The sequence below is a fragment of the Mustela nivalis genome (assembly GCF_964662115.1).
Source record: "Mustela nivalis genome assembly, chromosome: 5".
Taxonomy (NCBI): Eukaryota; Metazoa; Chordata; class Mammalia; order Carnivora; family Mustelidae; genus Mustela; species Mustela nivalis.
This window is the reverse complement of record NC_139024.1, coordinates 246,411-260,837: the sequence shown is the minus strand read 5'-3', so window position 1 is coordinate 260,837 and position 14,427 is coordinate 246,411. Positions and strand designations below refer to the sequence as shown.

The window sequence follows — 14,427 nt, the reverse complement described above, 5'->3', positions numbered from 1 at the left end:
GATTTTCGGCCCTTTGTCTATGGTCAAAAAAGAACAACACTTTAATTTGCATTTCTCTGAGTACTAGTGAAGCTTATCTTTTTCATACACTTATTGGCCATTTGTATTTCTCTTTGTGATCTACACATTCATATCCGGCTAAATCTTGGGTGATTTTTTTAATATTGATTTGGCCTTTTCTATATTATGGGTATTAAGTCTTTGATGTTCACGTATATGGCACACATAGCTACCAGAAATGAATAGGTCATATAGACCAGCAATAGTGACATGCATTTGAACAACACTTTAACAAGCTTATTCTGATGGAAATATACAGAGCAGTGTATGTCCTTTTGTTTATGTTATTTTCCACAAAAGGACAGTTCAGAAATCTAACCATGTGTTAGACTCCAAAGTAAATCTCAGTCAATTTAGTGAAAAGTAGAAACCACACATGCTGTATTTTCTGTACACAAAAAAATAACTAGAAATCAACAACCGAAAAATAAATAGCAAAAGTCTTCCACTTGGAAATTAATCTATTCTAAATATTTATTGAGGAAGTCAAAATCCCTTTCAGAAAGCATAGTAACAGTACTGCATTCAAAAATTAATGGGAGGGCCGTCATCTCAGGGAAGAGAGGGCATAGGAAGTACCAGGAATCTGTCTCTCCACCTAGATAATTGTATTGCCAGAAACTGCTTGAAGGAATTGTTTTGGAACAGGGTGGAGACTGAAGACTTGCAGCTTCCAGTGGATAGCTTGGCTGGTAAGTTGTGGTTAATTTCCATCATTTCTGGCTGCCCGTCCTCCAGCCCCATGGCAGAGAGCCATGCACACGGTCCTGGGGCACCTTGCTGGAGCCAGAGTAAACAATGAGGACCTTGTCCAAGCATCAGGCTCTTGTGTAGTGGCTGCTGGTTTTGGTTGCTGAGATGCAGGCATAGAGGCTGGCCACCATCGTGTCAGTCTCCACTGGCTGAAGTGGCTCTCGTAGCATTGAATGGGGCAACACATGATAGTAGGCACCCCCCACCACCACTACCAACTTCTTGCTCTGGTGGGAGCCAGACACTTAAGGATCAGGACATTCAAAAAACAGCTGTCCATGCAGGGGTATCTAAAAAGCCATCATGTGTGGCAAGGAAAAAATGGAGGTCAGAGATGATGTGAGAGGACCTTAGGCTTTTGCCTCAGGCTGGTCTCCAGCAGACACACAACAACAAACAGCAGGCATAAGGAGATGGGAGGAATGTGATTTCTAGAGGTAGAACAGTATGATTCAATTTTTATGACGTCCAGTTTGCAACAACAACAGAATCACAAGGCATTCAAAGAAGTATGTAAGCATGACCCACTCCAAGGGACAAAATAAATGGACAGAAACTGTCCCTGAAGAAGCCCAGATGTCATATTTAATAAATAAGACTTAAAGAGTTTCGAAGAGCTATAAGAAGACATGGACAAAGGAAAACAGTGAACAAACTGAAAACACAAAAAGATATAAAGAAATAAAGATTACGGAAAGAACCAAGAAGGTATCTGGAGCTGGGAACTATAGTGACTGAAATGAAATACTCTCTAGAAGGGTTCAGAAGCACATTTGAGCAGCAGAGAAAGAATCTGTGAACTTGAAGATGGGGCAATTGAAATTTTTAAACCCAGGAAACAAAAAATGATGAATGAAGAAAAGTGAACAGAGGTTGAAGGGACTCATATGGTATCAGCAAGCAATTGTATGATATGCATTGTGGGAGTCGCAGAATGAGAAGAGGTAAAAAGAATATTCAAAGGAATAATGGTTGAAAACTTGCCAAATTTGATGAAAGACAGGAACCTACAAATCCAGGAAGCTCAACAAACTAATTAGAATTAACTCAACCCTTGCCAAAGTGCATCATAATCAAATTGTTATGGGCCAGAGACAAAGAGAAAATCTTGAAGCAAGAGAGAAGTGACTCATTAGATACAAGAGATCGTCAATAATCATCACCAGTTTCTCATCCAAAACCTCAGAGGCTAGAAGGCAGTGGGTTGATATACTCAAAGCACAGAAAGAAGAAAACTGCACTAAAAATTCAGTACCTGGCCAAACTGTCCTTCAGAAATGAGGGAGACGGTTCGCAGGTCAATCAGAGGCAGTGCTGCAGGCCTGTACCTTGCTCCTGTGACTTCACTGCTGTCTGCCCAGCTTGGCCCCACAATGCTGGTGGACCTCAGCAAGTGGTCCATGTGTTTGAGCCTGCAGGAAATGGGCAAGTGGTCACAGCATCTGCAGGATATGCTGGGGCGGGGATCAGTGAGCTGGGCAGAGTGCTGATGCCCACCCAGGTTAAGAGCTGGCCCACCGCTGTTGCGTGGGTTGGCCTTGATGCAGGTACACACTACACCTTGGTCATGACAGATCCATATGCTCCCTGCAGGAAGGACCCCAAATACAGGGAGTGGCACCATTTTCTGGTGGTCAGTATGAAGGGCGGTGCCATCAGTAGTGACACAGCTCTCTCCAGTTACATTGGCTCTGAGTCTCTCAAGGGCACAGGCCTTCAGCATTCTGTCTGGTTGGTTTACGAACAGGATGGGCCACTGACGTTTGACAAGTCCGTTCTCAGCAACTGATCAGAGACCGCCATGGCAAATTCAAAGTGGGGTCTTTCACAAAAAGTTCCAGCTCAGGTCCCCATTGGCTGACATGTGTGATGAGAGTGGGGTGACTGTGCTCCAGGTCTGTGAGCAGCTGTCTGGGAAGGAGGGGAATGTTAGGGAACAGAGTCCCAGAGGTCTCAAGCAGTGCTCTCAAGGTCACTGATACATGTAGTTACAGGTGAGGCTTGAGCACTGAGATCCTGGCTTAGGGTGATTCTTCCTTATGCCTATCTTTTATAACCCTGGATAGTCACATCCCAATTTATGTTTTGATCTAATTTGAACTCCATTTGGGGGGATATTCTGATATTAGGATGTGGTCATCAAATTGTTAACATAAGAATAGCAACCCAGAATTTAAAGAAGAAAAATTTCAGGTAAAAACCCTGGTCTACAGCAATAGAGCAGAGCACCAAAGAGTCTTTAAGAACGGTCATAAATAAATAAACAAACAAAAAGGATTCATTTCCTCTGCCTTTGGGAACCTGAGTCCTGAATTGCGGATAATGGCACTTCTGCACCATGTTTTCATGGCTGTGTCTCTCACCATAGAGATTGGCAGGTCTACTACCCCCCAGTGTGGTACTCCTCAGACTGGTTACCGGTGGGGGCAGGGTTCAGTGTCCTGCTCCAGCTCCTCTAAAGAGCAGGACTGGAAGAAGCAGGAGGTTAAGGCCAGGCCATCTAGATGAGCCGAGGGGCTGGGTAAGAGGTTGTCAGAAATCCTGAAGTCTGTGCCTTGCTACACTGGCCCCTCTTCATCTGGTAGGAAAAGCCAGTCTGGAGGAGTTGTGGAATGTTGTGTTAATTTTGCTGTTTGCTTGTAGTTGAATAAAAATAAAAGCATGTGGATGAAAAAAAAATAAGAGGGAAATAAGGACATTCCCTGATGAGTGTAAGCCGAGAAGGAGGAGCCATCCCCACAAGACCTGCCGTGCAGGAAGCGCTGAAGGGAGACCTGTAGGATGAAATGAAGGGACCCTGGGCCAGACTCCAAAGCCTTGTGAAGACAACGCAAGGCAAATGCACGGGCAGTTACATGGCCAGCACTACAGTTCTGGTTTCCTGCTACACCTTTTAGTTTCTACATGATTTGGAAGACAAACACATAAAAATTCAATTAACAATATGTTACTGGGCATATAGTGTATAAAAATGTGCATTGTGACTTAAGTCACACGGTAGTGTGGCGCTGTATCAGAGCAGAGTTTTGTTTTTTCGATTTTTTAAAAATGCAATTTAATTAATGTAGGCTGTATTTTTAGCTTCAGGGGTGGAGTTCAGGGACTCGTCAGTTGTGTACAGCACCCAGTGCTCATCACTTCATGCGCCTTCCTCGCGCCCGTCACCCGGTTACCCCCACCCCACCCACCGCCCCTGCAGCAGCCCTCAGTTTGTTTCCTGCAGTGAGAATCTCTTGTGGTTTGCCTCCCTCTCTGATTTTGTTTTACTTTTTCCTCCCTTCCCCTGTGTTCATCTGTTTTGTGTCTTAAGTTCCACATAAAAGTGAAATCATGTGGTATTTGTCTTCCTCTGATTGACTTATTTCCCTCAGGATGACACCCTCTAGTTCCATCCGTTCCCTCACGCATGGCAAGCGTTCACTTGGTGGCTGCGTTACATCCCACTCTACATTATAAGCACTTACTTCATCCATATATGTCGATGGACATCTTGGCTCTATATTTGGGCTGTTGTGGACATTTCTGCTGTAAACACTGGGGGGCAGGTGCCCCTTCAGATCACTATGCTTGTGTCCTTTGGATGAATACGCAGTAGTGCAGCTACTGGGTCATAGGGCAGTTTTTACCCTTCTGAGGAGCCACAGAGCAGCGTGATGCTGTTGAAGTTACTGGTTAAATTCAACTTAAGAGTGTTACAACTTGAAGGTGTTAGATGTAATCCCCACAGTAAACACAAAGATAATAGCTATTGAATATATACACAGACAAGGAAATGAGAAGAGAATTAAAAATGTGTCTGTACGAAACAAAATCCACCAAAAAACAGTTAAAACACCGAAAAAGGCAGTAATGGAGGACAGGAAGGACCAAAAGCTCTAGAGCACATAGAAAACATGCAGAGTAGCAGAAGTCCCTACTTATCAGTAATTACTTTAAATTTAAATTTATTAAAGTCTCCAGTCAAAAGAGATTGACAGAACAGATTTTTTAAAAAATGTGACACGTGCTCTGTTTGACAGATTCCTATTAGACCCCCAGACACAAGTAGGTTGAACATAAAAGGAGGTGAGCGGCATGTCTGATGGTCATAGTCCTGAGGACGCCCACTAGACTGCAGAGAAGAACCTCCACGACGAGAAAATAAGAGAAACAGTTGAAGAATGCTGCGGCTGAAATGAGAACCGCGCTAGAGGGAACCAGCGCAGGTTGGGGGACGAGGACGACGGATCAGCGATCTGGAAGACAGGGTGATAGAAAGCACCTAAGCTGAATAGTTTTAAAACTGAGGGTTTTAGAGGGAAGGGGTGGGGGGAGGGTGAGCCTGGTGGGGGTGCTAAGGAGGGCGGGGACTGCGTGGGGCGCTGGGTGTGCTGCGCACAGGAATCCCGGAACGTGGTGCTGTATTGTATGGTGACTCGCAGAAAACACACCCACAAATAAGGATGGGTTAAGGGATCTCTTGGACAACATCAAGCAAACAGACGTTCACGTTATAGGGGTCCCAGAAGGAAAGGAGAGTGGGAAAGGGTCAGAAAATTGTGTGAAGGAATAACTGAAAACTTCCCTGGGGAAGGAAACCAACGTTCAGGTTCAGGAATCCCAAGGTCCCGGACAGGACGCATCTAAGTGGACCCGAACGTCCACAGGCCCACAGGAGGGTGCAGAGGAAGCAGAGTGTCAGAGTCAACGGTAAGATACAGAGTTTTAAAAGCAGCCAGAGAAGCACCTAGTTGCATGCGAGGGAAACCCTGTAAGACCGTCAGCTGATGTTTATCAGAAACTTCGCAGGCCGGACAGGAGGGGCATCATCTGTTCCAAGTGCCGAAAGGAAAACTGCAGCCAGAACTACCGTTTCCGGCGGCCGCATTCGGAGTAGAAGAGGAGGGAGTTTCCCAGGCGGGAGTTACGGGAGTCCGTCACCACTAAGCTGGCCTTCCAGCAAGTACTGAAGGGACTTCTCTGGAAGAGACAGCCCCGACGAGGAGTGGGCCGGTGAGGAAAGGAAAGGGGGCGCACGAAGACACGGAGACACGACGGCGCCCAGAAAGCACGAAGGAGCTAAAAACGTTCTTTCAGGATGTGCTTGACCTCGCGTCCCTGCCAACAGGACAGACGACTGCGGACTGCGGACGCGTGTGTGAGCTTGTGACAAACCAAAAAGGTACAATAGATACATAAGAAGTAAAGATAAAAACGAGCAACAGTAAAGAAAGCCGTCAGTCACGAGGGAAGAGAGCAAGAGACAAACCAGAGAACACCAAAGTGGCAGGGAGTCCACACACAGAATGCGATGGTGCGGGTGCTCCCAGGAAGAGACGCGAAGTGGTGGATGAATGAAATGGAGAAACGAGACCCATCTGTGTGCTGCCTACAGGGGCTCACTTCCCATCTAAAGACACTCGCAGACGGAAAGTGGGAGACGGGGAAAGATTTTCCATGAGAATGGAAGCGGGGAAAAGTTGGGGTAGCAATTCTTGGAAAAAAATTGACTTTAAAATAACTGTAACAAGAAACAAAGGAAGGACATTACGTAACGATAAAGGATCAACCCGCGAGGGTGCGAGTGTGCATGTGTGGATAGCCAGCGTGGGCACGTCTAGACACACAAAGCAAAGACTGACACATGAGAGGTTGACAGGAATCAGGCGTGTAGGGGCTTAACACTCCGCTTTCCTCGTGGGTGGACCGTCCAGGCAAAACCAGGAAACATTCTCTGCAGTGCACATGGAACGTTGTCCAGGATAGATCACGTTAGGCTATAAAACAAGTCTCAATAAGTTAAAAAAAATAAAAAAAAATTTTTGATTTAATTTAAAAGATTAAAAGTCGGAACGCCTGGGTGGCTCAGTTGGTTGGACGACTGCCTTCGGCTCAGGTCATGATCCCGGAGTCCCGGGATCGAGTCCCACCTCAGGCTCCCAGCTCCACGGGCAGTCTGCTTCTCCCTCTGACCTTCTCCTCGCTCGTGCTCTCTCTCACTGTCTCTCTCTCAAATAAATAAATAAAATCTTTAAAAAATTAAACAAAAATAAACGATTAAAAGTCATGTCAAGCATCCTTTCCCCCCACAGTGGTGTGAAAGTAGCTCTCACTCACAGGATCTCAATTACAGCTAGAAGAACACAAACGCACGGAGGTTGAACAACCGGTGGGTCAGACAGTCCCCACCCCGAGGGCAGTGGGAAGCGCCACCCAAGCCCGCCGCCCCAGGAGCCTTCCCACCTGGCCGGCACTGGCAGGAAGCTGCTTCCTGTGTCTCCGACCTGGAGCTTTCCTCCAGCGATTTCTTCTCTGACCTCCTCCTCCTCTCCGCTCTCTGCCCTTTGTCTCGGAGGTTGGGCACCGCGTTCCAGCTCCGGAACTGTCCTGTGCTTTCCCTCTTAGTGTCTTTCCTGGGCGATCTCACCAGCTTCGTCTCCCCTCCTTTCTGGTCTTTAGTTTTGCGGTTTCTAAATTGTGGAATTCTGATTCTTTTCTGTGTTTAACGCAGACTCTTCATTGCTTTGTAATTGCAGCATTTCTTTTGCCAGCAGTAGTTCTATTTCGTTTTTTCTTTTTCCTTCACAGACTCTTCTTCCAGGTTTCTGTGTTTGCTTTGGCCCTTGTTTTTGTTTTAGATTTCTTTTTCTCACACGGCTGGTAATTCTTGAGGCACGTAGTGTTGAAGAGTCGGGTACTAAAAAGGCCACTGGAAGGCTGTGACCCGGGTGGGACTTCCAGCCACAGGACCCTTACCCTTGGGGGTCCCTGCTCTTTCACTCCCGATCCGAGGACGCGTCTGCCACTCTTCCTGGAGACACCAAGGGAATGACACGGTTAAGAAACTCCAGGGAACCCCGGAGCGGCCACTTGAAACTGGGGTGAGGGCAGCAGTGCGTAAGGGCCGTGGGACGAAGCTCAGGGCTCTGACTCGCGTCAGGCTCGGACGTTAGCGCCATTAACTTGGGTGGGAAATGCGAGGGAGGAAAGCTTCTGGGTACACTGTGATTGAGGTGCCAGTGCTGGCTTGTGGGTTGGCTTCCGGCTCTGTGGCCTGCTGTGTGTATGGCCTTGGACAGGGGTGATGTCACCCCCACCCCCATGTCAGTGAGAGGGAGCGTGTGCTCCCGTGTGACCACCATGCAGACCCGCAGTGACCACCTGCTCCGCGGCTTCTGCAGCACTGGGCACTTGTCAGAGGAGTCGGGGCAGGGGCTGGCAGGGCTGGAGTCCGTCAGCACAGACCCCGGGCGCCAGCATCTGCCACCATCTATGCAGGGGCCACTTGAGGGGTCTGGAGAGGCTGGTGAGCTGGTGCCCTGCGTCCTGGGGAGGGGCACTCAGAGGGAGGGCCGTGGGCAACTTCCAGAGTCGCCACGGTGGGAACGATCCCCAGAATATGGAGGGTGCCGGCCCTCGGGGCCGCATGAGTCAGCACATAGGAAGCACGCAGCGTGTGGCGTCAGGACAGGTGATGGCTGCCCCGTGAGCTAGGAAGTCACAATGACGGCCCGTGTTCTTCCTTCGGTGAGGGTGTGTCCTCTGCTCATTCTGGAATCAGGCTGCACACGCGTCAACATTGTCTCCTCTCCCAGACTCATGAGTAAGATGAGTGAGGTGTGCGCAGGCACGCACACGCCAGGTGCCCCCCCAACCCCGGCCAGGCATGCCCTCCGCAGGATGCGGGACCCTGGCCCCTCTCCCCATGGGCCGGCTGCCAGCCTGCGCTTGGCCGGAGGCTCACACGGTCCCTTGTGTTGCAGGTGGCCCAACTGAGGCCCGCTGGAACAGGACCGACCCTCGCAATCGAAGAAAGAGTTGTTTCAAAGCGTGGACGTTGATCACAAGGCCTTTTGTGTTCTGACGCCCCTCTGTGCCATAAGCTTGCTGCTAGAACAAGGAAAGAAGACCCCGCTTCTTTGTCCTGTGCCGCGTCTGGACCCGGCGTTGGAGCTGTCCAGCTGGGAGAGCCTCAGGCAGCCGACCGCCTGCAGCCGGGTTTCCCGTGGGCTCGGTGCCGGCGTCTTCACGCCAGGGTTCTGCCGAGTTCAGCAGTTGCCCAGTGTAAGTCTGCATACACCCTTGACAAAAACGTGGTCACCCCTGTGCCAGTCCACCGCTGTGGCTCCAGAGCGACTTCCGTTCCTGCACGTGTGTCCGCGTCCTCCTGCTCTGAGCTCTCCTAATGCAGCTTTCCTTCCAAGTTGTCGTGTCAATAAAGTGGAACTTGGTGATGAAACAAGTGGTGGTGTTCCGCAGTCCCCGGCAGCTCCCCGGGGGCCGGTCGGCCCCGTGCTCGGGAGGAGCAGGTCCCTATGGGGTGGGCCTCTTCTCCGGGAGCTGCTCCGCCCGCGGCCACAGGAGGGACAGATGCTGGGAGAAGGGCGGTGGGCAGAGGCCTCCCCATCGCTGTCACCCTTGGTGCCCGTGACTGGAGCCCTGAGCACGCACCCCTTCCTTGAGCTTGTAGGGCCTCTGCTGCGGCGGAGCCCCAGGGGGCGTCCGGACTGCACCCCGGCTCGCCACGGGCTGCCTGTCGCGCGTCTCCCAAGAGGGACTTGATTTCCACAGGGACGTGGCGCTAGCCATGAACTTCTGCACCAGAATGACTGTGTATGACGTAGTTGAAAAGAGAGCAAAGGTGACGGCCAGTGGCCGTGGTGAGAGCTCAGGTGTGTGGATTTAAGAAGTCTTGGGCTCGCATGGTTTGCAAGGCTCAGCGTCCACAGGGCTGGCCACGGTCCCGGTCTTCCCCATCCTTCGTACTTTCTGTTTAGTCTCAAGCTCTTGGGGCACCTGCCACAACTTAGGAGGAAAAATAAGTCAGTAGCATCAGCATTTCCTGACTGTCACAAAACAAAACGGAAAAAAGGCCTATGTTGTGTGTGTGTGTGTGTGTGTGTGAGCTCTGCGTGTGCAGTGTTGGAGCCCAGCTGTGTTCACTCGCGCACGGTCTCCACGGGAGCTGGGCTTGCCGTCTGCTGGAGGAGAGGGCTCGCCGCCGACCTGCACCCCGTCCTCGGGAAGCTACCGCTCTGGTGGGAGGGGCCCCGGCCTGTTCCCCTCTGGAAGCCAGGGCCCTTGGGGTTCGTCTTCTCCTCTTGCTTGATGCCGAAGGGTCACCCGGGGGCACCATCCGAGTCCACACTGTCAGCCTCCCTGCTCCGTCGCGAGCGGGACGTGGGCCTTGTTGGCTGCAGGAGAGCCTTCAGGAAGAGCTGTAACGTCTCGCACTTGACCCCGGAGCGCAGCTGGACAGAATGAAACCGGCTGACGGCCGGCAAACCGCACTTCTCTTTATTAACGTATTGTCTGCCCTAGGGGCGCGGGTCTGTGACTCGGCAGGCTTAGCCCGTCGCCCCCCCACCCATGTCCGTCACCCAGTGACCCCCCGTGTCCGTCACCCAGTGACCCCCCGTGTCCGTCACCCAGTGACCCCCCCGTGTCCGTCACCCAGTGACCCCCCGTGTCCGTCACCCAGTTACCCCCCCGTGTCCGTCACCCAGTGACCCCCCCCGTGTCCGTCACCCAGTGACCCCCCGTGTCCGTCACCCAGTGACCCCCCACCCAGTGACCCCCCCGTGTCCGTCACCCAGTGACCCCCGTGTCTGTCACCCAGTGACCCCCCACCCAGTGACCCCCCCGTGTCCGTCACCCAGTGACCCCCCGTGTCCGTCACCCAGTGACCCCCCCGTGTCCGTCACCCAGTGACCCCCCCGTGTCCGTCACCCAGTTACCCCCCGTGTCCGTCACCCAGTGACCCCCCGTGTCCGTCACCCAGTGACCCCCCCGTGTCCGTCACGCAGTGACCCCCCGTGTCCGTCACCCAGTTACCCCCCCGTGTCCGTCACCCCATCTCATCTTTTTTTTTTTTAAGATTAATTTAGTTAGTGAGTGAGCGAGAGAGCTAGAAAGCCCTCCCCAAGGGTGCTAGAGGAGAGGTGAGGAGCAGAGCAAGCACATTCGCCACTAAGCGCAGAGCCTTTGTGGGGCTCGACCTCAGCACCTGAGATCGTGACCTGAGCTGAAACCGAGAGTCGGACACTGACTGAGCCCCCAGGAGCCCCTCTTTTCCCTCATCCTGAGCCAAGCTCAGAAGAAGGTCTTTCGTCATCCAAATCCCCTTCAGTCTCTGGTGATGCCTGAGGCCTGGTAGCCTGTGTCCCTGTCCCCCAGTGGCCGTCCCCTCTCGTGACCACTGGTCTGGGCAGCACGTGGACACGACACAGGCCTCGTTCGTGAGCTCTGCGTGGTTCTGAAAACCACTGCGGGACGGTGATTACTCTCATGATGGCAGCTTCATTAAGTGTTAGACGGAAACTAAAAGGTTAATTCTACCCTTCGGTATTCGGCCGGCTCTCTGAACTAGAAGAGGTGAGAAACGGCCGTTCAGCACAGACGGGTGGGCCTGGAGAGGCTGAGGTCGGACGAGTCCCGGCGATGCCTTGGGGGCCTGTGACCAGGCCTGGCCGGGGCTGGCGTGTCTCCAGCGACCCCTCAGCCAGGAGACCTAAACCGAGGGTACGCGTGACCCGGCCCCTGGGACCTGCAGCGCCACGCCACGCCGCTAGGACGTCACGCTAAAGCTCATACGTCCGTGTTCCCTTCATCAAACGGAGTGTCCCCACTGGGACACTCAGATCTTAGTCGTTTCTGATGAAACCGAGTGGAGTAACCCAGGGAAGGACCGTCTCTGGGAGGATCGGAGGGACGGGGGTTTTCCCACCGGCTGTTGTGCGCTTCGTCTTCGGACGCGCGCCGCGGGCAGCGCCACCCCAGTTCGGCTCCAGAAGCTCATTTCGCCACTTGGCGTCTCAGCCTCCCGTTCGCCTCCGATCTGTAAGGCCCCGTGAAGTGGTCTGAGACACGCCCTCCCTGGTCGTGGTCCCTGTAGCTTTAAAACACAGGAAAAGCAAGTAATTCCATTAAATTAAGCCACCTGTCTGTTGAACCGAATGCTTCAAGCCACGGCCCTGAGCAGTGCGATCCGGAGCAGGACGGAAGCCTGTCGGGAGGCCTGGCGCCTTCTCCAGCTGACTCCACCCTCGCGGCCCAGGCAGCGGAGCAGGGGACAAGCCATTGCGCTTGGGGACACCGGAGTCCATGAGGAAGGGGGAAGCTGTCCCGAGGAGACCACGTTGCAGGACCCGAGGGGCATCTGGAAGGAGCGGGGCCCCTTCGGGGTTTGAAACGTTCTGGACGTGTTTCCCGGAGAGTCAGACTCTTGTCCTCAGAACCTCCCCCACTTGCTCTCTTCTTGCACATTTCCTCCTCCCAGTCTGACCTTCCCGAGGCCGAAAGCTGGCTTGAGACGGCTGACCGCAGCTCTGTGGGGCGGCCGGCGTCCCCCACGGAGCGCCAGGGGCACGTCACGGCCCACGGGCCGGCGGGCGCGGACGCGAGCCGGCAGGCGCGGGTGTCACGGGACTGACCTCCTGCACGTCCCTGGCTCGTGACCGGTCCCTGCACAAAGGGGCAGCGGTCACTGTGCCACAGCCCTCCCCGGCCGTGTGTCGGGACAGAAATTAGGGAGTCGTGGAAACCGTGGCTTCTTACCCAAAAGCCACGTCACCCTTCGAGAAGCAATCCTTGCTTTCTGGTCTCAGACCCGTCACTCTTCACAATTATTAAGGGTTCCTTCCTTTCTACCATGTTGAAAATTTCAAGTGAGGCAAATTTTTATTTAAAAATAACAGTATACCTCGGGGCGCCTGGGTGGCTCAGTGGGTTAAAGCCTCTGCCTTCAGCTCAGGTCATGATCCCAGGGTCCTGGTATCAAGCCCCACATCGGGCTCTCTGCTCAGCAGGGAGCCTGCTTCCTCCTCTCTCTCTCTGCCTGCCTCTCTGCCTGCTTGTGATCTCTGTCAAATAAATAAATAAAATCTTAAAAAAAAAAAAAATAACAGTATACCAAATGAGGGCTGATTTTTTTTTTTTTAAGATTTTATTATTTATTTGACAGACAGAGAGATCACAAGTAGGCAGAGAGGCAGGCAGGGAGAGAGGAAGGGAAGCAGGCTCCCCGCCGTGCAGAGAGCCCGATGCGGGGCTCGATCTCGGGACCCTGAGACCATGACCCGAGCCGAAGGCAGAGACTCAACCCACTGAGTCACCCAGGCGCCCCGAGGGCTGACATTTTTGGTTCAAACCTGTATCCACCTGCAGAAAACCGGAAGAGGAGCCTTGTGTTACTTCTGTGAATGCGTTTGATGTCTGGTTTTATGAAGGACAACCAGGCCCTCACGCCTGCCTCTGCGCTCACCTGTGGCCGTGGAAACCCCTCCTCACAGGCCTCCGGGGGAGGGGATGGAGGCCCTCCTGGAGAGTGTGGACGCCCCGTTGGCGCCTCCCAGCCAGGCGCGGTGCGGGGTCTGAAAACGTGGCGAACACGGGTGTCTCCCCGTTCCTGGGTTTCCGTCCCTTGGTCTGTCTTGCGCCTTGGATGGGTTTTTCCCTCTGTGCAATTGTCACACACGCTTCGGTCCCTCGGCCAGCCGTGCTTGTGCGGCTGAGCCGTGCAGGTCGCTCCCCGCGGGCGATCGGAGGTGAGCCCCCGTGACTGTGGGTGCAGGGTCGTTCCGGGAGCTCTGCGTATGCTCCAGCTGGCTCGGAACAAGCCGGGACCGAAAGCAGCAAGTCGGTCTGGAGACGCTGCCACGCTAAGGCCTCGCCTCTGAACGGGGAAGAGCACGCTGGCCCTTTCATGCGCTGAGGGTGTAGTCGGGGGTTAGGGGTGCAGATGCCTGATCCCAGGAACAGCCTTGGGAACCAGAGGAAGGGGGAGTGGACAGAGGCACCCAGGAGCCTCAGGACGACGTGGGGGAGGCTGGGGAACCCTCGTCTGCCAATAGTCGCTCTTAGGGCAGCATTCCGGATGCGGCGTTCGCCTGAGGGACAGCTGTGGCCAGGTCCGAGGTGGCTTTCCCCAGACCAGCCACCCAGTGTGCACTGGGGTTGGGCAGCTGGGACACGCACGCCCACCCTAGCTGTGGGACAGAATGTGTTCAGCCGAGACAGCAGAGAAAGGGTGACCTGTGCTGTCACCTGGCAGGCAGGCCGTGGGGAGGGACAGGGAAGAGTGGACGCAGGACCCCGATGCCCACAGCGCCTGGGCTGATCTGTGGGCTCCTGGAGTTTGGGGGAGGCCGTCCGGGAGGAGCAGGGTTGAAAGAGGCTGGCAGTCGCCATGGGGGTCCCCTCAGTTCCCGAGCTCGCTCAGAAACTGGGCACGTGTCTGCGGCCGTGTCCAGGAGAACGGAGGCTCTGGGAGGCGTTAGCCTCTGCAAGCCTGCGGTCTGTGCTCAGCCACGTGGGGTCCTCGCAGAAGGGCTTTTGCTAAATGGTCACAGACCCTGTCCACCGAGAACATGGTTTCTGGAGCTGTCACACCGACGGGTGGTCTGGATTTGAGTCTGCAAGATGTCCAGGAGGCTCTTGGTTCTCTCTGGGCGTCTCCCCTCTGTGCAGACGGCCTCTGCCAGGTAAGCGCTGCTCCTGCAGGACAGGGTCAGAGCAGCCCGGGACCCCCAGGTGACGGTAAAGCACCGTCACGTAGCAACGGGGGGAGGTCTCGGTTGTAAAAGGACTAGAAGTGAAGAAGAAGACGAAGCGCGACTTTCTCTGGAAAGGCGGCCG

At 53.5% G+C, this 14,427-nt stretch overlaps 1 protein-coding gene across 10 annotated transcripts in view; it reads left to right on the top strand.

Moving 5' to 3' along the window:
* Positions 1–9,031, top strand: part of FAM120B (family with sequence similarity 120 member B) — an 85,857-nt gene extending 76,826 nt beyond the window's left edge. For all 10 annotated transcript variants that reach the window (XR_014311706.1, XM_082730419.1, XM_082730423.1 and 7 more), the window contains one exon: positions 8,556–9,031. Coding sequence is in view for 9 of the 10 variants with exons in the window: in XM_082730419.1 (XP_082586545.1) it covers positions 8,556–8,568 (13 nt within the window). In the remaining variant the exon portion in view is untranslated. The remainder of the gene's footprint in view (positions 1–8,555) is intronic.
* The last annotated feature ends 5,396 nt before the right edge of the window (positions 9,032–14,427 follow it).